This window comes from Bactrocera neohumeralis, chromosome 5, assembly GCF_024586455.1.
Source record: "Bactrocera neohumeralis isolate Rockhampton chromosome 5, APGP_CSIRO_Bneo_wtdbg2-racon-allhic-juicebox.fasta_v2, whole genome shotgun sequence".
In the NCBI taxonomy this organism is placed as follows: domain Eukaryota; kingdom Metazoa; phylum Arthropoda; class Insecta; order Diptera; family Tephritidae; genus Bactrocera; species Bactrocera neohumeralis.
This window is the reverse complement of record NC_065922.1, coordinates 45,677,898-45,705,047: the sequence shown is the minus strand read 5'-3', so window position 1 is coordinate 45,705,047 and position 27,150 is coordinate 45,677,898. Positions and strand designations below refer to the sequence as shown.

General features: G+C 35.7%; 1 protein-coding gene and 1 long non-coding RNA gene across 6 annotated transcripts in view; one reads left to right on the top strand and one right to left on the bottom strand.

The window, feature by feature from the left end:
• Positions 1 to 26,509, top strand: part of LOC126758939 (irregular chiasm C-roughest protein) — a 724,984-nt gene extending 698,475 nt beyond the window's left edge. For all 5 annotated transcript variants that reach the window (XM_050473423.1, XM_050473424.1, XM_050473427.1 and 2 more), the window contains 9 exons: positions 21,393 to 22,305; positions 22,730 to 22,930; positions 22,987 to 23,163; positions 23,236 to 23,338; positions 23,673 to 23,800; positions 23,882 to 24,308; positions 24,386 to 24,713; positions 24,785 to 25,104; positions 25,168 to 26,509. In XM_050473423.1, the coding sequence (XP_050329380.1) occupies positions 21,553 to 22,305; positions 22,730 to 22,930; positions 22,987 to 23,163; positions 23,236 to 23,338; positions 23,673 to 23,800; positions 23,882 to 24,308; positions 24,386 to 24,713; positions 24,785 to 25,104; positions 25,168 to 25,661 (2,931 nt within the window). In that variant the 5' untranslated portion in view covers positions 21,393 to 21,552 and the 3' untranslated portion in view covers positions 25,662 to 26,509. The remainder of the gene's footprint in view (positions 1 to 21,392; positions 22,306 to 22,729; positions 22,931 to 22,986; positions 23,164 to 23,235; positions 23,339 to 23,672; positions 23,801 to 23,881; positions 24,309 to 24,385; positions 24,714 to 24,784; positions 25,105 to 25,167) is intronic.
• Positions 14,260 to 14,921, bottom strand: LOC126758993 (uncharacterized). Its single transcript, XR_007666937.1, has 3 exons — positions 14,835 to 14,921; positions 14,617 to 14,778; positions 14,260 to 14,560 (listed from the first exon to the last, which is right to left on the bottom strand). It is a non-coding gene; the product is annotated as an uncharacterized LOC126758993 (long non-coding RNA).
• Positions 26,510 to 27,150: the final 641 nt, after the last annotated feature.

Sequence of the window (27,150 nt, the reverse complement as noted above, 5' to 3'; positions counted from 1 at the left end):
CACTTCCTTGGCACACCATTTACAAGCATTCATTTGCAGGCTTATAGAAAATTATCCAGGTTTTAAATTATAATTCTCGCCGTAGCAAGTGGCAAAGGAAATGCAATACAAAAATGGTGCAGCTTGCAAATTTCCTACTCATTTAAATTCGAAGGAAAACACACACACACAGGTGCACAATAGGTGGGACTTGTGGGTTGAGCCAACTCTACGTCAGCGCCTACCCAATCAAACTGTCCAATCTGAGCTGTCAAACGTAACTCGCACAACTAGCAGCACCACTAACAATGACCAGCAATTTGTAAGCTTCATTGTCTGCACGTGCAACTGTATGAACACTGGCCGGGCGGAGAGTTTAGAATTACTAACTTCCAAGAACGTTTTTTGCCAATGCATCAGCTGCTGTTGCTCGGCGTTTCGCCTTCAACTATTTTACCTATTTTTCTGCCATTGCGCAATCACATAGAAAAAATTCAATTTTCCACCTGCTTCATGCAATAATCATCACTTGTGTCCATCACTTGGCTGCCACATTGTGTTGCATAACGCATCAATGCGCTCTCCAAGGCACATACATACTCCGTATATGTCGTGTATATGTATGTATATTTCGAAGATACCTACATACATATGTATGTATATAGACGTGCATGTAGTATGGCAGTTGGCAAGGCCTAGTTGTCGGCTTGGAAGATCGTAAGTATCTAGTTTCCTTTGGGCAGTGGCGCTGGCGTGCAGCAGTTTGTTTCTATTATTAATAGTTGATTGTGCTTTGTTATTTCAAATACAATTTTTTTGCTTGCCTTACACGTCTGCTTCATCAATTTGAAATATTCCATGAATACATACTACCATGAAGATATACTTATGCACCTCTGTCCCTGGCACCCCATATTCAGCTGCCTGAAGAGGGTATGTTAAGTTTGCCACGAAGCTTACAACACCAAGAATAAAACATTAGAGATTCGATAAAGTCTGTACATATATGTATATAAATGGTCACGTCATGTTCTTCTTTCTATTTGTCTCTCCTTCTGCCTAGTCGTAATCTAGTAGTTTTTGAGATATCAAAGTGTTATTTTGCATACCTTCGTTTCTCCGCGAGGAGCTGCTAATTTATCGGAACACCTGATATCGAATCACTATTGGATATTAAGTCCTTATATAGAAAAAATTTGTCTTTGACGAGATATCTTAACGAAATCTGGCTTCGATTTTTACCGAAAGAAACAAACTCCAAAGAAATTGTAGCTGCCATACAAACTGACCCAAGAAAAATAAGTCTTTGCATGAAAAATTTTTGTATTTGGCGAGCTACTTATCTTCACAAAATTTGGCACGAATTATTGCCCAAGGCAGCACTACAGTCTCCAAACACATACAAACTGGCCGATCAAGTTCTTGTATAGGGAAGTTTTTTATTTGTAGTCACCTAAAATGCAAAATAACGTATCATCAAAAAAATTTTAATTGAATTTTTAATTGCTTACGATTCACATCAGTTTACATATGTGTGTAGCATAAAATTTTCAGCTTCCGCTCTTAGATGTAACCAATGTATAACCAATATGTAACCAATGTATAACCAATATATAACCAATAGATAACCATTTGATAACCGAAACTAAAATTTTGTTCCAATATGAATGTTTTCTATTATATCGTTTTTTCTTCGCCTATAAACTTATGAAAAGTGATGTTACGTTATTTTGCATTTTAGGTAGCATTTAGGTAGGTAGTTATGGGTAGCATAGCGAAGTACACGTTTTTTTAATTTTTTTGTTTTTTTTTCTGAGATTGCTTCTTGTCTTCTTCTTAGTAATGTGACTGAAACTCTTTTTGTCTGTCTTTTATTTATTTGTCTTATTTTTTTCTATTTGTCTTCTCAAGTTGACGCCTCTCTTTTTATTAGTATTTCCTATTCGGCATAAACGTTCGGCTGTTTGTTATTATTAAACGCCAGTTTATTTGTACAGCACTGCTTTTGTTGTATTACACACTATTGTTGTTGTGCTTGCTGTTGCGTTGGCACATGTCAGCAACGGACAAAACTATCAGCACCCCAGCAGCACTCGCACTAGCATTTAGTGGCAACTAAAGCAGCAGGAGCACGCTGCCAGTTGTTGCTCTTCCCACGGCTGCCCGATTTTATATGTTTTTTATGCGTGTATTATTTATAAGTTACTTGCAGCCACATACACACACAAATACATAACCGCAGCCTAAATATTATCTGGCACCTAAAGGGCCGCCACCGAGCTCCTTACCTCTTTCAGCCGTCAACATTGCATTGTCTGTGCATGTGTATGTGCGCGTGTATGGTTTACCCGTCACTTTTTCAATGTCTGTTGTTTGTCTATTCGCTTGTCTTGGCATTAAATGTTCGTTGCTGGGGGTGTCATGTGTTTATTATCCTTCTACACCGGAAGTGTTCGTGCACACATGCAGTCGCAGCGCACACGCCAACGCACACACATGCAGACGTTTATATGTTGTATACACTTGCAGTGCAGCACATGCGCCGCCAGACGCTCGCTTGCCCCCCAACAGCACGTTCCAAGCGCACATACAGGCATACCGCATACCTACGCCCTTACCGCTATATATATGTGTGCGTATAAATATGCATGTAGTGGTGTGTGTATGTGGCTGTTCATGCAGCCAGCGTAGGATGCTTTCATTTCCTAACGGTAAACATGTAAATAAACATTTTCGCGATTTGACGACTTCAACAATGCGATCAGCAGCGCTTCCTCGCTGCCTTGCTTCCTCACAATCCGCATATCCTCCGCCATGGCAACATAGCATCAAATATACATACATATATGTAAGTAGTATGTACACAGCTCCGTTCTCAAAGCTAAACAATAAGCATAGACAATAACAGCTACATAGCAGCGGCTTGAATAGCACATTGTCATAATTGCAACCGACAGTGGCAACAACAGCCGTCACAGAACAATGATAACAGGAGTTCCAACTTAACATAACTTATATACAAATACTTATATGTATGTACAATATGCGATATCGGAACGAGGCGAGTAAAACCGATTTTCATAACCAAAGTATCCACCAAAATCATTCGAGCGGACTCGCGAGAGTTCTCTTGCCATCTCTCTAACACTTAATTGACGATTTTCAAGCACCATATACTTCACTTTTTCAATACATTCAACAGTTGAAGAGGTCAAAAGTCGTCCAGAAAGAGACATGTCTGCAGCGATCTCTCGACGAATTTCAATAAAAGCGCCACAAAATTTTTCTTAAAAAAACACAAAAATGGTTTGGAATATCAATGAAATTCTTTATTTCTGTGAAAGCATATTCCAAGCCAAGGGCACACTTGCAGAAGTCCAGACGCTGAACCCAATTGTCGACGGTTTTCAAGAATAAATCGCCTGATACTGCTTCAATTTCACGTTCCATATTCGTACGAAGTTCATCAATCGTCGCCGGCTTGTTGCCATAGACCATAGACTTGACGTAGCCTCACAGGAAATAGTCCAACGGCGTCAAATCGCAACGACCGAGGAGACCAATTCACAAACTTGGTCTTCAGTAAATCATCCTGTTGGTATCACATATTGTTCAAATCCATATTATCCAATTCGGGCCAAAAATATTCGGTTGTCTTTGAGCGGTAGCGATTCCCATATACAGTAACGTGCCGGTCTTGATCATCACGGAAGAAGAACGATCCAATGACGATGCCGATCCATAAACCGCACCAAACCAATTATTTCGGCATGCAAAGGTGACTCATGGAGTACGTGTGGATTGCTGCCTGACCAATAACGCATATTTCGCTTATTGACGAAGCCATTAAGCACTTCATCGCTGAAGTCGATTTTTTGATGAAAATCCAAATAATTTTCAAGTTGTTGCTCACCCCAATTCACGAACATACGATTCTAGTGGTCAAGCGGCTTCAGTTCTTGCGTCAATTTGATCTTATAAGGATGTAGGCCAAGATCTTTTCAAAAATTCGAAACAACGACGTCGCAGAGACTGATTTGGGTGTTCTTCAATTGATGCGTTAGCGGCAGCAAGATTCTCAACACTACGGGCACTTCTTTGTCTCACTGGTACGGGAACATTTTGTACTGTGCCTGTGGATTCAAATTTTTCTACTAGACGCTCAATTGTTGATCTGACAGGACGATTATGACGCCCATCATTTAGACGTAGCGCTCTTAAGATTGAGGCCACTGACTCCAAATTACGGTAGTAAATTTTAATCATTTTGACTCGTTGTTGGATCGTATATCTTTACATGGAGAAATGGCAAATCTTAGTGAAGAGAAATGTCAAAAGAACGGGAAAAATGTGCCGCTATTTGCTGTCTCAATCGGTTTACTTTTGTACTCCTAGCATTCTATTGAAAATGTCGTCTAGTTAGTCAACGTTTTTCCTTGTTTTTGCTATTAATTATTTGGCATGGTCTTGAGATATTTTAAATGTATATTATTAAATACATAATACTGAACTCCTTTTACCATCATTTCACCAATTTGCTTTGATTTCCGAATAAAATTATGCTTAGAGTTCTAAAAACTATAATTTTTGCTTCACCACCGATATATTTTTTATCCCAATGAGAGTCTGAACCGCAGATTCAATTCACACTCTGTGTTCTGTCAATAAGCGTGTGCGAAAAATCTTTCTGGACTTAATTAAACCTCAGATTAGTCGAGTAGTCTTTTCGGACAGGCGTTAATTGATCAATTAATCGGCCTTTGCTAGATTAAAGCGCTAATTGAATCTAATGGAGTTCTATTTACCAAACAAAATATAATCCATATTTTACTATATTAATTATTAATTGAATTGAAATCTAGCATAAACCGGAATGAAACTCTGTGGTTTGTTATCCCCAAGATAAATTTGACTGTTTTTGACTCTGTGGGTTGTTGTCTAGGCTGTAAATGAGGTTGTGTGCTTTACTAAAATAGCAACCTGCTGAAAATATGCAAAATCAAAAACATAAGCAAGTATAAGAGCTGATCGTGAACTGCGTCTTTCGTTAACCGAGGCTATCGTTAATCACTAATCGAAGCTATAGTGAATCGAGTAGACGACTGAGCGAAAGTAAAAAAGTGGTTTCTCAATTATAAACTTAATGTACTAAATTAGTTTGGCTGTGCGAAAAGGCTGTAACACACATGCTAGCGACTCCTCCTGAGTTTTTTTTCAGTTGTATCTTTGTAGCCAAGTTCTTCCTTAGACCTTGAGCAACACTGAGAAACAGGTATTATTTTCCATATTTATTTCTAAAAACAAAATTTCTTCAAATTGAAAACACTGTGATTCCCAATTTGTTGCAAGATGCTATCTTACATATACAACTACAACCATATGCCGTACTGCACCGCTGGGGGCCAACACCACCCTAATAAACAACATTCACAACAACAATGGAAGTGTAACGAGTACACATGTATACAGTTCCGCTTTTTTATGGCATAAATTTGTAATCAAATTCCCAGCATTTGGCGTTTGGCATTAACCGCTCACATCTACAACAACAACAACAATTCAATTTGTGTTTGCACTCGGCACAAGGGAGGCCGAGCTGTTGTGCGCTTTTGAAATCCCATTGTGTACTTAACAGAGCGCTTTGCATAAGCGCACATATGTGTGTGTGTGTGGCTGGGTGTGTGATTGTTACTAGCGCGTTCTTTGATTGTTTTTCATCTGGTTCTTCTGCGCTATTGGCAGGCAGCCTCGCATCAATAGCAGCTACATGCTGCCACACCTACGAACTATTGTCGAGCGATTGTTGCCTTCCTCCTTGTTTACATACTATGTGTATGTATGTGTGTGTACGGGGCTTTGTGAGTGCGTTTGTGCGCGATTTGTCAGTTATGCGCCTTCGAAATGTCATAAATTAGAAAAAACCGGCACAAAACACATGTTCGTGCGCTATTGACGGGCAAATAACAACAACGCTGTCGCTGATGATGGCAGTTGGGGCAATCAGGCAAGCGGATATTGCGAATGTTGCCTATACAAACAGCGCGGAGGATTGCGCTAAGCTCACTGTAGTCACACACACACATACACAGACAAACAAGTGTATGTAAGTGTATGTAGGGGGCATACTTTTAGGCGCACCAGCTTGCTGAAACAAAGCTGCACGTAATGGTAATGTTAGGCCGCTAGTAGTGGCGCTATCCGTGCTGAGAGCTGCGCTAAGCTCGGCTAAGCTAAGTGCAACGGAATGAAATTGTAACGACAGCGATCTCTCATCGATGCTTCGCACTACAAAGCGGTGAACATTCGCGTGTGTTTGTGCGGTTGTAAACATGCTGTGATGATGTGCGCATGTGTGTGTGTGTTTATTTACACACCGCGACAAGTGTGGATTTCCTAATTCCAATTTCGGTCGGGCCAAACAAAACAAAGTGCAAACAACCCGCGACACGACGACGACAATTTCGGGTAATAAATTTCAGTTTCAACGTTAGGCATAGATGAAGTGGGCGTGGGCGTGGGCGTGGGCGTGTACAAATTGAGTTGCTGCGACACAATAACTGCGTAGAGTACAAAAACAAGAGAAGAAAGGATCTTATTGAGACTTATAGCGTTGCTCTTACAGCATATGTTCGGTCCATCTGCTCATATATAGTTAACAATTAGAAGTATGTATGTAGTCATATGAATATATTGGCCGTTGTTTAGTGTTAAAAAGTAAGGGTTTCTGTTCGAGATCTAGAAAACAAAATTTGTGTGAAATTTTATATTTCTAACCAAATTTCGATGATTCAGTTTTATCAAAAACACAAGTCTACCGGTGGTACAAATCGAGATATCGTTGAAGACATGCCTTGTTCTGGACGACTTTCGACCTCTTTGTCTGATTAAAATAATAAAAAAAAGTGAAGGATATGGTGCTTGAAAGTCATCAGACAAGGGTTAGAAATATGGCAAGAGAGCTCGACATCTCTCTCGAGTTCATTCGAATGTTTTTGGTGAATATTTTGGGATGAAACGCGTTATTGCTCGATTCGTCCCGATAAAGCTCAATTTTTTCAAAACGAGTACCGTAAACAGGTCTCTTTGGACATGCTTGATCGTACAAATTCCGATCTCACATTCATGGAGAGCATTATAACTCCCGATGAGATATGAGTTTGACATGGAAACAATTGAATGGAAGAAAAAACGAGGTGAAACCAAATAAAACACACCAAAGCCGCTCAAAAATTAAAATGATCACTGTTTTTTTTTTTAATATTCATGGCTTGGTGCATTATGAATTTCTTCCGGATGGATAAACAATACGGAGTTCTATTTGGACGCATTGAGCCGTTGGCGTGAGATCAACCGTCGAAAAGGGCCGGAATTGTGGAAGAACAATGCATAGATTTTCCACGATAATAATGCACCAACGCACCGATCAATGATTCTGTCCGAATTTAAGCCAAAAACGCAACGATCAAATTCGCTGAAGGAGCTGAATGTCATCCCAAAAAGTGCTTATGAAAAGTGTTTCGAGGATTTTAAAAATCGTTGGCATAAGTGCATCACATCTGGTGGGAGTTATTTTGAAGGCGATAATATAAATATTGAAGAATATTTAAATAGTTTGCGTTTTATTTACAATTTCCGGGTACTTTTCAGTATAAAACATTCAATATTTTGACAATATACTAGAATATTTAGTAATCTGAACCTCGTGTTGTATAAACATGATCCGGTTATGGCGTTAGCAAGATAAAATTTTGTTCCAAATAAGATAGGATACTAAAAATGTGAATAGTGTTTAAGGTCCTGCTACTGTAAAAGCCAGATGCACCACGTTCTGGAAGGCTAATTGACAGTCTAAAGAAGCCATCGTCGAGTAGCTTTGGCCAACAGGAAAATAATTATTTTTCATTAGAGCAACGGCAGATCACAATATGTGTGAGCTTGGCAACTTGCCAGCATGCTTGGTTGGGATATTCTTCAACATACAAATATAGTCCGAATCTGGCACAAAGTGTTTATTACCTGTTCCTGTCTATAGCGAATGATTTGGCTGGTGAAGTATACGCCTCAAGAAAAACTTGTGTAGATCGTTAGTCTAAGTTTTTTTGCCAATAAGGAGGAGGATTTCTATGACAGTGACTTTACAAAACTAGCTTAAAAATAATAAAAAACTAACGACAATAACACAAAGCAAATTGAAAATTCTTATGATTTTTAGATGTTAAAAAATCTAAATTTCCATAAGAGTGGTATTTCAAATACCTGTATATATTAGGGTGCTACAAAAAAGATTTTTTTTTTTCAACTCTTACCCCCTCAAATGTTAGTGATTGACAAACAAAAAATCTTCTCTCAAGCCAGGCGCTGTAGTTTAACTCTAAGGGGTCGCTATTTTTTTAAGGTTCCCATACATTTTACATGGGAATTTTCGTTTTTTCATTCAAACTAAAATTTAACCTTCTAATTTTCGTTTCTCAAAAATAACCATCACATATTCAGAAGGTTCACTTTTCAAACTTTAAAAACTTTTGCGATTTAAAGCATTTTGCCATTAAGCAGTATTTCTTTCCATTAATAGGATGATGATTGACTTTAAAAGCTAAATTTTAAAGCCCTCGCGACCATACTCATTTATTTGGCGGCCTAAAGCACTGTAAATAACATCGCCCTCAAATTTGAGATCACTATCTCAAAAACTAGACAGGCGGACAGAGAGACAAACATTGTTAAATTGTCCCAGCTCGTCACGTTGATCATTTATATGTATACTTTACAGGATCTCCAACATTTCCTTTTGTGTTTTATAAATATCGTGGCCAACTTATTATAACCTGGGCAAGGTACAAAAATACTGATTAGATGGCAAAATTTTATTAACGGTTTTATGTTAATAATGTATTTCTACAAATTTTCCTCTTCGCACATTTATAGAAAATTAAGCGGCAATAAAGTGGCGTATGACAACAAGCGGCGCTAATGTGTTAATAACCTTACAATCAACTGTACCATTAATATGCTTACAACAACACATGTGCGTATGTACATATGAATATCGAAACATGTTTGTTTGTACAAATGTGCAAATTATAATATAGACCATTAAACACGCCCTTTTGGCAAACAATGCGATAAGTTGGCGATGAATTTCGCTTTACTACAGACAGGCGCCTTATTTATTTGCAAATACCGTATATGTAGGCAACTACGAATACCAGAAAGCACTAGTTGGGTGTGTGTATGTCTGGTCAGCCGAACAGCTAACATTAAATAAACGCAAATAAACGCGACGGCGCACATTAATAAAAATCCACAGTCCTTAAAAAGCCAGTTAGTAAAGTCAACAACAACCACAGCTATGGCACGAAAAACGACAAAACGAGAGACAAGCGAGAACTAACAGCTTAGTAGACCACATAGCTGGTTTGGTAGAAACGCGCCATTGCTGTGAACCAACGTAGAGCCCTTACTCGGTCGCTGGCTAAGCTAGCCAGTATATGCTGTGACCAAATAAAATTATACTATTCCAGCAAGTACAAAAAATGCGCTGAAAAAATGGCAGCAGCAACAAGCGACAAGCCGCAATCGCCCGTTGTCAGTTAACGCTGAAATGCTTTTGACCCGCCTTGGCGCGCACACAGCAGGGCCGTTGGTGCAGACCTGCGACCTTTAAAGCAGTGAGCGGAGGAAATTGCAAAACGGTCAAGAGAAATGACAAAAAGGATTGGCTCAATGACCTAGCGCATTTTTTCTGTCGACACATTTTAGGGAGTGTTAGAAATGAAAAAGTGGAGGGAGTGTAACAAACTGAATGCTTGAAGTTACAGTGCTTAGGGATATGTATTTCTGGTTCAAAATGGGTGAACGAAGAACTATGATTAAACCAATTAATCTGATTTTCAACGATTATTAGTAATTTTAAAAATTTGATTATTAGTAATTTAGAAAAGTTGTTTAATCTTTTTATAAACTCAGCTATAAATAATAATACTTTTGAAAGATCTGGCTTTCAAAACCCGCCTTAGAATGTTAAACAAACAGCATAGGACTCAACACTCATTTGCAAGAATCCTAAGGACCTTCTTTTGGTAGCCTCTACAGCCTTAAATATCCGTGCAAAATTGCCAAATAAATCAAAAAAGTAAAAATATTAAATTTTTTTATTAATAGGATAATTAGAGGAAGGTGCACTCTGGTAGAATAGCAGAGATGAATTGTTGAGATAGAGGGAAAGAGGAAAAATAACACTTAATTGCTAAAAAATAATTAGGTTTAGAGATTCCAACTTTTAGGTTATAGAACATATTGAGTAAAATAATCTTCTATTAATCGATTATTATAATGTGGTTTATCGGTTAATCGATTAATGGAAAAATTTTCAATTTATTTATAGGTTATAGAAACATATTGGGCAATAAAATGTTCGAAAAATCTATTACTAGAACGTGAATTAACGATTTATCGATTAATGGAAAAATTCTGAACTTATCTATAGATTAAAGAAACATGTTGAGTAAAAAAAGTATCGACTAATCGATTACTAGAAATTTATTTATCGATTAATGGAAAAATTGTAAATTATTCATAAGCTCTAGAAACATATTGTTTAAAAAAATATCGGCTAGATTACTAGAAAGTGATTTATCGATTAATCGAATAATGGAAATTTTTAAATTAATATATAGGTTATAGTAACATATTGAGTAAACAATCATCGACCAATCGATTACTAGAAAGTGATTTATTGATTTAGGAAAATTTTAAATTAATCTATAAGCTAGAGAAACATATTGAGTAAAAAATTATCGACTAATCGATAAATAGAAAGTGATTAGCGAAAAGAGAGAAAGAGAAGAAAGAGAAGCGATTAATGGACAATTTTTAAATAAATATATAGGTTGTAGAAACATATTGAGTAATATCGATTAAAAAAAAAGTTATCGAATAATGGAAAAATTGTTAATTTATCTTTAGATTAAAGAAACATATTGAGTAAAAAAGTATCGACTAATCGATTACTATAAATTTATTTATCGATTAATTGAAAAATTGTAAATTATACATAAGCTCTAGAAACATATTGAGTAAACAATCATCGACCAATCGATTACTAGAAAGTGATTTATCGATTAATCGAATAATGGAAATTTTTAAATTAATATATATGTAGGTTATAGTGTTGAGTAAACAATCATCGACCAATCGATTACTAGAAAGTGATTTATTGATTTAGGAAAATTTTAAATTAATCTATAAACTAGAGAAACATATTGAGTAAAAAATTATCGACTAATCGATAAATAGAAAGTGATTAGCGAAAAGAGAGAAAGAGAAGCGATTAGGTTATAGAAACATATTGAGTAAAAATCGATTAACAAAAAGTTATCGATTAATCGATTAATGGAAAAAATTTAAAATACGCTACTTGATGCCACTTTCGATGACAAAATTCGTTCACACGCAAAATACTACCAAATAATGACCATAACAAAAGTCCACATAAACACCTGCGTGCCAAAGAATAAGTGTAGAATAACCATTTTCTCACACAAACATACATATTATATAATGTTGATATCTTTACACGCCACTTTATGTATTCTTATGATTTATGGTATCACCTGACATAATTGCGATGACATATAGAAGTGGAAATAAGCACAAACACAAACACATTTTTATATGACACATAAAATACCGTTATTCAAAGTAATACAAACACACCATATTTGTGTTTGTGTGAGATCTACTTTTCCACAAGAAATATTTTTCAACATTTTAGATTCACGCTCGTGGCTACAAATGTGTTGCTGTATAGAAAGCCACCGCGCGTGTGTATATGTAGCGGAGGTGGATGTCTAAAACTCAATTTTAGACGCAACCTTAAAAAGGAAATGAAAATTTTTATAACGAAATCACTCATTTCAGAAAATATTTCTCCAGCAGACACAGATCAGTCAAATTTCAAATAAGTATGTGTATATGTGTGTATGTGTCTGTGTTATTTGTGTGTGTTCAACTGTAAGCGGCTGACAGCCGCACTTCAAGTGCGCGCTTATGCGTGCGTGGCTATGTGGTGGGGCGCTTAGCAGAGCGGATTATTTACAAATGCAGAAGCCATAAAATGAATTTTAGCAAGGCAAACCAAACCAAAAAAAATTGTATACATGTAGAGCAGGTTGAGATTAAATTCTTTAATATTGCCAGGTTAGCGACTTTTAAGGATTTTAAATTTACGGTGTTAATGTTTGTTTTAATATTATAACTTTGTTGATTGAATTCTAAATTGTATGAAAGTGGAATCAGAATAGAGAGGCACATAAAACTAACACTTGATTCTGCTATATATGTAGGTCTATGGATCTACCTTTGATTGAGTATAAACACACTTTTAAGAAGCTTAACCTTTCCATATATTTCAATCCTTTTAAGCAACTTCAACCTAGCTAGACATTTTGAAATGATTTAAAAATTATTTATATGTGTCATATTCGCGTTATGCGTGCTACGCACATACATTTCTTTGATATATGACAGGTAGATATTATTAGGCTTTGCCTAAGCTTAAGAGTTTATACCTATCTTTAACATGCTTGCCTCAAATTAGGTAATTCTCGCACGTGTTGCCAACTTTTAGGCGTTCGCTCAAGCATTCTCATTTATACTCGTAGATACGTTTGTACTTCAACATGGCAGGTAGTTAGCACGTATGTATTTGCACAGATGTCAGACTAATTAAGGAAAATATTATGAATTCTGGGAAGGAAAGCAATCTAATATGAGTCATTATAAAATGGAAAATTTAACTTAATTAGACATACGAAAACGCAATTTAATATAAATCTTTATGAAAAAGGGAAATGTAACTTAGACTTTCGACATACAAAAATGGGACATTATTCTTAGAATAAATAAAATTTCACATTAACATCGAAAAAAACTTAAAGGGTTATATCGACTTGCAAGTGCGAAAAAAAAGCATTTTATTTCAGAAATAAATAAAATTAAGATACATTTACAAAAGTTAATGTACTTTAATAATCGACGATTAATTTTAAAAATTTTTGGATTCCCTTGATCCGGTAGCCGATCTCCAAGAGCGTCGATGAAAAAAGGTGTCTGGAGGTGAGAAAGAAGTTTATGCTTAAAAAATTCAAAAAATAAAATATATAAAAAAAAATATTACAATAGATGAATAAACGTAATGATCAAAGAACTAGTCAAACTCAAATTTTTTGATTTTTGAAAATGCAAAAAAAAATTTGAAAAATTAAAAAAATGTACACTTGAGAAATAATCCAAATTAAACGCTTATTTCTTCCCTAATTATCTGACAAATATAACTATGATTGCCATGTCAAAGTTTCAGGCCGGACTGTCCAGCTGTTGAGCAGAATTTTTCTCACCGATTACACTTGGTTTAAAGATTCTTACAAATACGCTCATAACACCGAACTATGTGCCGGCACAACTTCAAATAGAATATATTCAAGTATAAATGCACATTCTTTATACACTTGGGTTGACTTAATTAAGCCAAATGAACGTCATGTTATACAAATTCATAAAAATCTGCTTTCCTCTTTGTTAATATGTATTTTTCGTGCACATATAATTAGGCCACCTGCTACAAAAAAATGTCAGATAAAAGAATTCCAGTTTGTTTAAAAAAATTCTTTTTTAGTTTGGTATTTTGTGGGGAACCACTTTTTCAAAATCCCGTTCATTAGGATTTGCCACAATGTAACCTTATTCGAGGGTTTTCTCACCGCAACTCTTCTCTTAATAATCCTCCATAGATTCTCTATGGGGTTTAAGTCCGTGCTTTGAGCAGGCCACTCGAGACACTTGATGTGGTTCATTGCTAGAGGGTCCTTAACGACTCTGAAGCAGTATTTTGATCGTTATTATGCTAAAAAATCTAAGTTAGTGGTGAATCATCGGCGTAATTTCCATTTAAATGTTCTGCTAAAATGTCTCTGTAACTACTACCAGTTACTTTGCCCTCAACTTGTACAAGTGGTCTATCCCCATACCTTGACTGATGATCCACCATGTTTCACAGTTTTTTTTTTGTATCTTTGGATTTAATTCTTGTTCTGGTGTCAATCCCAAAGACATTAAACTTGGATTCATCACTCCATACCACTTGATCCCAGAATTTTTAATCCTTTTGGTGATGCTCTCTCGCAAGCGCTAGCCTTCGTTTGATGTTCTTTTTCGATTCCTTCGGTTTGCTTCGTACGATTCACCCATTTGTGAAGTTTTCATGGAATCTACGGCGGACTGTTTGTGCTGATACTCGTACACCATGCTTATGTTCCATTTGTGCTCTAATTTCCCTTGACGTCAAAAATTTATCCACCTGGCTCATCCGTACTATTTGTCTATAGTCGTTAGGTCTTGTCTCTCTCGGAACGTGATTTTGCAATGCAGTGATTTAATTATGTGAACACAAGTGTATATACAAAAACAAAAGATGGTTATTTAAAATTTTCTTGAATACGACCGATCCATTCATATGACAGCTATATGCTATAAAGGTCCGAACAATATGTGCGGTGATTGAAGCGATGCCTGAAACAATAAGCTATACTGGTGAAATGTGGTTTCGATACTTTTTCAAATAAAATGAGTTTTCCATACCAGGTTTTGAATTGGAGTAGACGGCTTGTTGGTGAGAAAAGCACGTGTGGATAATGTCACGATAAACAACCCAGCTCATTCTTCTATGAAGAATTAATGTAAAAGTCTCAAAAGATGCCTCTTAAGCCAGCAGTAGTGCATTTCCTCTCATGACAGCAATATCTTAAAGCAAACCCATTTTAATAACCGACTCTTCTACCTATTACCGTCTCTACTACCTATTACCACATCCAAAATTCAACAAACACTCTCTAAGCTCACCGAGCAAGCATTCACTAAATAAAAATAGCAAAAAAAACAAAAAAGCCCTCGAAGTGCAAATAATCACTGCCATTAAGTAATTCAAAATTCCCAAGGCCAACTGATTACAAAGCCATACGGCATACGAAACCCACCCACACACAGCCCACCGCCATTCATATTTGATGTGCATATAAATAATAAAGATGCATTTTAAATTTGCAGCTTGCAAGCAAACAAAATGGGCCGATTAGCCCCCGAATAGCCGCAAATGGTGAACATTTTTTAAAGCATTCATTCGAGTTGAATTTAAATTGGCATTAAGCTGGCTGCTTTTAAAAGGATGCATGGCGCGTCAGCACACACAAATGTTATATATAGCTATATATATATATATAATATATAACGGTACACACATGCGACTACGGCAAGTAAATAAAATGATTGTGGTTAGCTGGGCGTTTGTTGGTGCACTTTCATTAACTGCTGTCGGCAGTGCAAGCAAAAACTAGGCGAGCAAACACACACACACATACTTAAAAATACTTCTTTGTGTGTGTGAATATATATAGGCGCATTGAAATTTGAAATGCCTCGTCTGCCTATATATATAAATGTTTATGTGTGCCTGTGTGTGTGTGTGCACAAACTTGACCTACAAAACTTCGCTAACTCAGCCACCGCACAACATGCAACATAGTGCGGCAGGACGACAAGGCGACAGCACGACTGGGCGCCAGGCCAAAAGTCAAAAGCAAAAGTATATATGCATATATACAAATGCTTTGATGTGCTTATATAGAATGAATAAATGTAAATATGCCTATATGTATGTATGTATATGTGTATGTGCAAGTCTATAATAAAATGAGGCAGTGCAATGTGCGCCGTGACCCTGAAAGCCAACACATTTGTGTGGGTTGGCGTAACAAATTTACAGCCTAGCTGACTGACACAATGACGCACCGTTACACTGCCGCACTGCGGCCGACGTCATTGCCAAGCGTTTACTAAAATTACATCAGCTTTGGAAAATTACTGAAAAACTGCAAGCCGAAATGTTGAAAGCTCGAGCGGCAGAAGAAAAAGCGAAAACTGAGCGAAAAATAAATACGTCAGCCCAAAAAATGAGCTTGTATTTGCGAAATCGGTGAAAAGCCAGGCGGGCGGCAGGTGGCAGGCGGAGCAGCCTTGTTGTGGTTGCACTTCTATACTGCCACGGTACTTTTCTATATATTTTTCTCACTTGTATGCATTCACGCTGCACAAAGCGGAAATCCATTTTATACTCAGCCACGCGTGCACACTTGCATGCATGCAACACGCACGCAAACACACACACCCGCAAGCTAGGAATAAAAAATGAATTAGTGGGCGCCCACTGTGTGTGTTTACAGTTAATTCCTTTCTATGGAAAAATCATTATTGCGTTGAGTGCGCTGCATGAAAAAATTACCAACAACAACAAAAAGTAACGGTAAGTAAGGGAGAACTGCAGCAACATGGCATTGCAGCCGCCACAAAAGAATCCATTACCGCAACAGCGTTTCATTGCATTTGGCTAATTCGACTGCCATGTACATACACACACACCAGCAAGCGCATACACCTACAAACATCCACGTACATACATATGAATGTGTAAGTTTGTGGGTAGTTGGCTGTTACGTGGGTGCACACATACAAACAAATATATTTTAAAGTAATGCGCAAAATGCCGCAGCACTCACACATACAAGTAAACATACATATGTACATATAAACAAGGTAAGCCAGATACTCGTATTGCCATCCTTGATATTGCTTTTCGGTTAATGCGCGCTCAACGTGGCGAATAGCCGCAAGGCGCTCATATGCACACATACATACATACATACATGTACACATTTATATAAAGTATACAGTTATATGTGTGTATAGCGCTTGTAAACATGTACTTACACGCCCACGCATGTCCACGCTTAAATAGCAAAACCGCCAGTCTGCCTGGTCGCCAACAACCACCCGCGCTACCTTGCATTGTTGCTTCGCAATGCCATTCGCGCTATAAACCTTAATGTTTTTCCTTATAATTTCGTATAAAAATTACTCAGGTTACGTTGCTCATAAAAATCTTAATCGCAAATGTAATCGTATTTTATGCACATTCCGCCAAGGTAATGGGTTAAAGGAAAATATGTTGAATTTGTATGCCCATTAGTTTGCCAGATAGCAGGGTTTATAGATAATGTAGCTATATAAAATAACGTAAGTGATGATGACTGCGTAATTTAAAGGCGCTAAGGAGTGTAAAGCTTAAAATTACTTATTCTTGGTTTGGGTTCAAACGTAAAAGCTAAGGACCCACAAAAACATGTATATTAAGTCCCTATTGAATTCTTAAGCTTAATTTTTATACTAAGCTATTTAAATACACTGAAGTTCACCACGATGTTGCTAAAACACAGAACGAAACATCGGAGACCCTATAAAATATATACTACTGCGATCAAATTGAAAGGTGAACTTTGTCCATTTCATCTTCTTCAAAGTAATCCCCTCCCGCTGCCATACACTTATGCCAACGAATTTTCCAGTCATCTAAGCACTTGGAAAAATCCTCCGTCTTTATGGCCATCAGAGCCTCCTTCGATTCAGCCTTTATATCCTCAATTGAATCAAAACTGTATCCTCGGAGTGATCATGTGAATTTGCTGAATAGCCAGAAGTCACACGAAGGTAAATCAGGCGAATGGGGTGATTGCGTGGTTGTTGACATAGTAAAAATCGAAAAATTCACTTTTAGAGCCTCACAAAACGACGCGTCTCTCAAATACTAATGATTATTTTGACATGAAATTTAGCATAGATGCCACTAACAGTACTACCAACTTACAGAAAAAAATTTACCGATACGAAAAACACGCATAGTATAAATTAAAAATTCACCTTTTAATTTGATCACAGTGATATGTATAAATGATCAGCGGGATGAGCTGTGTTTATTTATTGGTCAGGAAATTTTTTACGGCTTTTTTTCTACAAGAAGTTGCTCATTTGTCGAAACTGCTGGTATCTATATTATAGCATTATAGCTGAACAATCAGAATTAAGTTCTTATATGAAATTTATCTTTGGCACGGATCTCAAACTAAAATATCTGCAGAAATTTTTACATATCTAACTACAAGTATACTTAGTTGTTTGACCCTTCACAAACAAATCTAATTATCCTAATCCAAACTGAGCTGAACAATCTCAACTAAAAATCTCAGTGGATAGACTTCATGAAACTGCTATACGTTCGATATTTACTCGACAATCAAACAAGCTTCCCAGAAAATAATGTAATCTCAAGTGGTTCAACAAGCTTCGAACCTAGTAAAAGCAAATATGTATGTCAAAAATATTAAAAATGGAAAATATTCTTGCATCCTTAAAAAGCCACTAAACAAATTTTATTTACAATTGTTGTTCCTTAATATTTTAGAAAAGCTGAATTTTAGAATGGAAGAAGAAAATTTAACAAAAATATATTTCAGACGTTATATTTTTCCTATAAAAAAAAAACAATAAGCACTAATAATATGTAAAAATAACTAATATAATAATAAACAGTAAATGGAGGAAAAAAATAAAAAAAAGGAAAATTACTCACCAATTTTTTTAATAAACAAACAGTTTTTGCGGCTTCTTAATTTCTCGGACCTTTTTTGTTACTTCAAAATTTTCTCATACATATGCAGTTGAATTTAAGTCTTAGCTTTAGATTCATAATTATATTATTACAACTATAATTTTTTTTTGTAACATTTATTTGTTTACCTCTTCTACTTTTATAATATTTTTAAATAATTTGCCATATTTATTTTGTTCACGCTTTTAAGTAATTTATAATTTTGTCGATTTATTTATTACTTATGATTTTATTTTTTGCACACATTTGTTTTTCTTTATTTATTAACACATTTATTACTTCATTCTTATTTTAATTATTTGGATTTTTTACTTAATTTTTTTCTCATTTATAATTTTTTTATTTTCACATCTACTTTTTTTTATATTTACAAATTATTAACATTTTTATATAATATAATTATATATAATTTAATTATAATTTTTAATTGTATGAACATCCTTTTTTTCTTTATCTTTAATAATTTATTTATCAATTCCATTCTTTCTTATTTTTTTTTAATTATTTACAGTTATTCGCATTTTTAATTTTACACACATGATTATAATTTTTTCACAATTTCACCGATTTATTTATCACTGATTTTTTTTTCTTAATTTACACTATGTTTTTCTTCTTCAACACATTTTTAATTATTTATATATAGCAAAATATTAAAATTGTTATTATTTTTACAACTTATTTTCACATATTATTCACAAATTTTTTCGCACATTTTTATTTAACATTTTATTTAGCATTTCCATTTTTATTTCACAGATTTCTTTTTCGTTTGATTTTACTCTTTTAATTTTCATAACCCATCTCTTATTCGCAAATATTTGTCACCTCCACTTTTTTTAGTTATTCGCACACTATTTGCATTATTAATTTACAACACCTTTTTATTGATTTTATATTTGCAATTTATTTACTACTTACAACTTTTTTAAGTTTTTATAATTTATTTTATATTTATATATTTTATTTAGTTATTATTCTTTATTTTCAATATTTTTTTAAATTAATAATTTACACTTATTTCGTTTTGCACGAACTATTTGCCATTTTAATTGGCATCGTCAATTTCTTATTTCACATAATTTTTTCAAAAGTTTTAATACTTTCTATTTTCACCGATTTATTTTCCACTCACTTTTGTTTTGACGGGATATTTTTCATTTTTTTCTTAATTGTATACTCATACTTTAAAGATTATTTTTTCACAAATTATTTGCACATATTATTTTTTTATTTTCACTTTTTTTATTAATTTAATTAATAGATTCTAAATATATTGACATTGAAAACAAAAAAGCAAACACAATTTTTTTTAATTAATTATTCTCCTTAAAATTTATTTGCACTTTTAATTGAAATACTTTTTTTTATTCACAACATTTTTTTATAAATGTTGCTTTATTATTTTTTAATTATTAATTTTTTCCAAAATTTTAATTGCTTATTATATCTTTTTTAAGAACAAATTTTATTATCCATTCACACTTTTTCATTTTCACCAATCTATTTATTTTCCACTTTTTGATTTTTCACGAATTAAAAATTCATTATATTTTATATTCCCGATTTATGTATTTATAATTTATTACATTAGTATTTACAATATTTTATATTAGTGTCTTTTATTTTCAATATCCACGAGCTGCAAGTTTTGTATAAAATTTTGTTGCAACATATAAAATTTTCGAGAAGAATGCAATATTTTAAGGTTTATGCAAATATTAATTTTCTCTGTAGTCCTCCTTTATATACTTTTCATTATTTTAGCTTATTATTTTCAGCTTTATAACTATTCGCATTACTTTTAAGCTTTCAATGTTTCATTTAAACGGTAATTTTACTTTATTTTTATTACCTGTAAAATTTTCTTTTCTGCGATATATTAGGATTTTTTTTTCATTAAGGTTTTTAGCATTTTTGTTTTTTACTGAAACTTATCTAAAAATTAATTATAGGTTCATTTTATTATTTATTGAAGTTAAAAGTTTGCAACACAACTTTAATTATTATTATTTTTTTTGTTGGCATTAGTCAATTGTATATTTATTTATTTCTGTGGTCTTTCGCTTTCAACACACTTATGTTTTTAATTAAACTTTAACTTTTATTTTCTTGATTTTATATCACGGTATTTGATTTAAATAGTTAAAATACTTGTAGTAGTGGCTTCGTCCAAATTCACATCACATTTTTCAATTTTTTGTTAATCAATTGTTTTGCCTTTTAAAAATGTATTCTTATGTTTCACTACATCATTAAAATTTGTTGTATATTACTTTTTCTCCCTATTAATACACACGTCTTCCTTCAATATTTACAGTTTTCAAGCATTCTGCATTGTTTTCTTATCCACATTTTCACATTTCACAATATCGTTTATAACGGGGGCGTTAAAATAGTGCACTCTTTAGTATCGCATTATTTATTTTTTATTCCACACACGCAAATATTTTCACAAGCGAATTGCAATCATCGCATAAATATTTCGTTTTATGCACATTCGCAACAATGCAACATTATACTATATGTTTACTCCTTCCCGAACCACACACACATACATGTTGTAGTTATGATTATTATAAAAGTTCCATAACTTCTCCACAGAGGTGGCTTGGAGATATTTACGTTGCTGGCAAGCTCTGTCCATATTTTTACTCCTCTGCCATTTAGTATGAAAATGCCGTTAAAGCAAAAGAAAGTATGAGGTTCAGATGACACAATTTGCAACACAAAAGTGTCATATGTGTCGAACGCCTGCATGCATTTGCTATATATGTATATGTATATGAATACGAGTATATACAGTTATGTGTATTTATCGGCACTCATGCTTACCATTTTTACTATTATCCAATTGCAGGCTCTCGCATCCTGACACGGTTTGTGTACGGGCCTACACAAAAGAGATATCAACGAAATCGCGTTTTATTGCAACGCGAAACAAAAGCAGCGCCACCAACGATATTATTTGCTACGGCGTCTGCTACAACAACAACAACAACAATAGCTAAATAACGAAAATGTCCATATCAATAAAGCGCACATATTTTGCACTTACGTCCCGGCCACGCAGCACTCTTGACAGCAGGAGCGCTAACAACAACAACAGCAGCAAAGACAGCAACTGTAAATGTGCAACCAGCCAGCGAACACATCCGCATAACTATCAATGCCACCAAAAACACATTCCACACACCGCACACTGGTGTTGCACAGCAACGCGCCCCGGCTGTTTCAGCATACTAGTAATGTCATTGTTGTTGCTCAGCGCACACTGGCACTCCGCAGAAGCCAAACCGAAGTCGCGTAAAAGTTCCAGCAGTCATCATAGTAATGATGAGAAATCACCAACCGAAGGTCAACGCTTCGCCATGGAGCCGCAGGATCAAACCGCTGTTGTGGGTTCACGTGTTACGCTGCCCTGTCGGGTGATGGGCAAAATGGGTGCACTGCAGTGGACGAAAGATGATTTTGGCCTGGGGCAGCATCGCAATTTGAGCGGCTTCGAACGCTACTCGATGGTGGGTAGCGATGAGGAGGGTGACTTTTCGCTAGATATCTATCCGGTGATGCTGGACGATGACGCCAAATATCAGTGCCAAGTGGGACCCGGCCCGGCGGGTGAGGCGGGCATACGTTCGCGTTTCGCCGAATTGACAGTGCTGGTGCCGCCGGAAGCGCCGAAAATCACACAGGGTGAAGTTATATTCACAACGGAAGACCGCGAAATTGAGTTGGAGTGTGTGTCGGCTGGTGGCAAGCCAGCGGCTGAGGTGAGTGGTACACAGTTTTCTTTCTCTTTGCAAAATGTTGTTCGCCCTTTAAACAGTGTAATGCACCAAATTAAACACTTTTAATTAATTTAAAACACCAAAAACTCACATTTTATTGCTTGTGCACGCATCCGCCGGAATTTATTACTCACTTTAATTAAAATCACACAACAGCTGATGTGCGAGCGCAAAAGTAGTTGCAGTGCCACTGTGTGCACAGTTTGAGCGCTGCTCATGAATTCAACTAGAGGGCGCTCTCTTCGCTGTAGCAGGTGTTAGAACCGTAGCAATTTCATTTACAGCAGTTAATGCAGTGCGGAACTACATTATCAAAATTATTCAAACAACATTTTGCCTTATCTCTTTCGCTCGCTAAATTTCAAATTTTATCAAATTCACCAAATAAATTGTTTCCCGCTTTCAGATCACTTGGATTGACGGCCTCGGCAATGTGCTCACTAAAGGCATCGAATACGTGAAGGAGCCCTTATCGGACTCTCGTCGCATAACGGCCAAGTCGATTTTAAAGCTCGTGCCCAAGAAGGAACACCACAATACGACATTTACTTGCCAAGCGCAGAATACGGCGGATCGCACTTATCGCGCCGCCAAAATACTTATAGAGGTGAGTCATTCGTAAAAATTTGTTTTAGCAATATATTTATTTACGATTTCTTTCAGGTCAAATATGCACCGAAGGTGGTGGTTTCAGTTATTAGCGGTGCCTTAGCTGGCGGGCGCATACTGGAAGGCTCCGAGGTTATATTATCATGTCAAGCGGATGCAAATCCATCGGCGCAAAGCTATCGTTGGTTCATAAATGAAGAATTGGTCACTGGTGATTATACAACGAAAATGGTGAGCTTGCATTTGCACTAAACTTTAGCGTGAGCTTATAGTAAATATTTACTTTCATGATATTTTATACAGATCATACATAATGTAACGCGACAGCATCACGAAGCTTTGGTCAAGTGTGAGGTAGTCAATGCTGTGGGCAAGAGTGAAGAGACTGAAACTTTGGATATCAGCTGTAAGTATTACAGTTACTTCACAACTTTTGCCAAATTGAGAGTATATGATAGAGAGAGAGAGAGAGTGTGTGTGTGTAAAAAATTATCTACTATACGTGATAAGCGTTCTCTTTTGAGAAGATTAGTAAACACTTTATAAAATGAGGTCAGAAAGCAAACTTAATCTCATCATTAAACAAAAGGAACATTAGATTTATTAGCCTAAGAGCTTGCTTTTTGATCAAAATTTCGGCCATTAAAGTCTCAAGAGCTTATCCGGTATGAAAAAATATCACTAGAACAGACCGTTCAACTTTTTATATATAGAAATCTTAAATATTTTTTCTCTTTTAGATGCACCCGTCTTCAAACAGCGTCCCATTTCAGTTGAAGCAGATTTGGGCACGAACGCGAATTTGCTTTGTGACGTCGATGGCAACCCGACGCCTGAAATTGAATGGATCAACGAAAACACAGACAAAGTAAGTAATATACCGCTGAAGACCCCTCTTTACAGGCTACTTTCAACTAACTAATTACCTTTTCAATATTTTTCAAATCAGGTTGTCGGCAACACAGCAAATCTTAACTTGAAGGTGACCACCGAGACCGCAGGACGCTATTACTGCAAGGCTATAGTAACTGGCTTTCCAGAGATCGGTGCTGAGGCCGCAATTTACGTTAAGCGTGCACCCATTATCACCTCACATAAGGTGCAATTCGGTGCGGTGGGAAGTCGCGCGAAGATCGACTGTGTGGCATTTAGTGTGCCTAAAGCCGAGCAGATCTTATGGTCATTCGATGACAAGCTGATTAATATGAGCACAGCCGATCCGGATATCTATATATTCGAAGAGCAACATTTGCCAGAGGGCGTGCGTGCAGCACTTATTATTAAAGAGAGTCGATCCAGTCATTTCGGACGCTACAATTGTACGGTGAAGAATTCATATGGCAACGATTCGTTGTTGATCAATTTGAAACCAGAGCGTAAGTTGAACTTACTTGTATTTTACTTTACCTAACTTTCCAACTTTCAATAACCGTTCGCGATTTCGCTTTTCCAGCGGGTTCGGTGCCTATACTGCTGGTTGTGATGGGTTCACTCTCTTCGGTTGCTATTGTCATCATGATTGTGATGTTGGTGATTGTCTATATGAAGCGCAATAACAAGAAGCCCATACCAGCGGATGTCATACCAGAGGCGTCACGTGGTGGCGATAAACTGTCCGGGCTGAAACATGAATTGCGTGCCAAAGCCTACGATGTGGACTACTCGGAGGCTGGTAGCGACGGTTTAGCGATCAATCTCACACAAGCACCAATGCCAGATGTCCAAATGAAGGGCGCCACATTGGGAGTGCCACTGGCTGGCCCAGTGAAGTTAGACGACAGGTGAAGCGCAGCTTCATTTAAAGCAATTTTTCGATTACTTGAATAACCATTTTTTCTTTAATTATTCACAGATTTTCCGGCGAATTCAGTTATAGCCGTCAATGTCATATTAAGAATTTGAAGAATCAAGACTACAAGGAGACTGTCAACGGTTATGCGCCCTACTTTGAATATGCGCTCGACTATAGCGCACCTACCGAGGGTGGCAAGCCCGGCGCTGGTGTCGCTAATAACGTCAACAAATCCCAAACCAGCACAATCAACTCGGCCACATTGCCGCACTACACAAACCCCGTTACAACGACCGGCAATCTGAGTTTGCCACGCAATCGCAACGATATGCAGCAACAGCCACAACAGAGCACCGCTCAAATGGGTAACGGATTCCTCGGTAAGTTTAGTTACATCAATGCAGCTGCCTTCAGTTTACTAACAATATGTGTTCAACTTCCAGCCGGTCAGTCGCTACTGCAGAACGGCATAGATAGCCGCTTCAGCGCCATCTACGGCAACCCCTATCTGCGCTCGAACTCTTCACTACTACCGCCGCTGCCACCACCAAGCACGGCCAACCCCGCCGCCACACCTGCGCCACCACCCTACCAACGTCATCATCACCACCCCAGCCAACAGCATGTGAACATGAACGGCGGCATCGGTGTGAATGCGTTGAAGAATTACAGCGCGGTCACAGCTGGCATCGGTATGACGGGCGCCAACAGCAATGGCGGCGCCGGCAGCATTAGCGGTAGCAGTTCGAATTTGACCGCCAGCAGTAATACGCTTGCGGCCATGACACCGCTCACACAGGGCGCACCACTCACCACAGCCACACCGGTCACAACAACGGCGCCGGTGTCCGTGGCGGTAGCGCAGAGCCCCTCCGGTCAATTCATCCTACCGTCGAACGGCAGTGCCAAACAAGGCGCACTGGCTACGCACGTCTAAGAGAAAGCGTAGGCGCTAGCGCCACTAACGGCACCTTTCAAGCACGTACACAGCAGCACACTGTATACAATTTGAAGCACCTTGTACTTTATTCACACGCACGCTACACAATCGCCGCCGCAGAGACACACTTAGATGCTGCCACAGTCGCAGTCAGAACCACGCGTCCTTAAATGTCAATGCTACGCACACGCGCATATATATGTATGTATGTATGTATGTTTACACATATGTATGTATGTATGTGCCACTATATGCATATATGTATATCTAACGAGTATGTATTTAAGACTATTTACGGGTCAGTTAGCTGTGAGTGACTGACCCGCCCATATCATTAGCGTATCTGTAGTGTAAATTTTTAACTGTAAACGTAAAACCTATTGTAAATCGCTACTAACTGATAGAGCAAGCAGAGATTTTAGTCAATTAGTGAAAGTTGTAAAGTTTTAACCATAAAATTATGAAAATACCTACATTGAATGTTAGAACTACAGGGGGTGTGTGGAAAATATGAAACATTAAATTAAAATAATAATATTAATAAATAAAACAAAATATGAAATAATATATAAAGTGAAATATATAATAGATAAAATAAAAATAAAATAAATGAAATTTTTGGTATAAAAAATATATTTAATAACATAAAAATAAAGTTAGAAAATAAAAATAAAATTATTTATTAAATTACATTAAAACATCACGAACAAAAATTAAAATAACCATAATAATTAAAACAAAATACAAAAAATAAAAGCAACAAAATTAATTACAGAAAATTAAATTTGAAAATTATATTAAATTTAAAAATAATAAAAATTTTAAAACAAATCAAACATAACTGTTAAAACTATATAAAAAGAAAATAAATATATAAAAAGTGATAAATAAATAAATGAACTAAATTTAATTTAATTCTAAACAAAATATTGTTAAAACCAAATATATTACAATAAATTAAAAGAAAGTGGAATGAAAAACATTAATATAATTTAATTTAAAAATAATTTTATTTAAATTTAAAATAATTGCAACGAACTTCAGATTAAATTAAAAAAATTAATAAAATACGCCAAAATTTTTTATTTAATTAAATATGTGAAAATAAAATATTAACTAAATATTTTTCGATAAATTATTAAATATTAATATAAATTATAATATAAATTATTTTTTAATTAAAATTAAAAATAGTTCCAAATAACGTAAAGTTAAATTAAAAAAATTAATACAATATCCAAAAAAAATTTTAATTTCAATCAAAAATTAAAAATACAAAATTAATTAAATATTTTTCAATAAATTATCAAAACAAATTAATTTTTAATTATAAATTAAATAATTCCATAAAATTACAATTAATTTGAAAAATTAATCATATTAACACAACAATAACAAAAAAATTAAAATTATCTTGAAACAGCATAAATAAACAAAAAATATGTAATCGATATTAAAAAATTTAAACAAATAAAATCGAAATCAA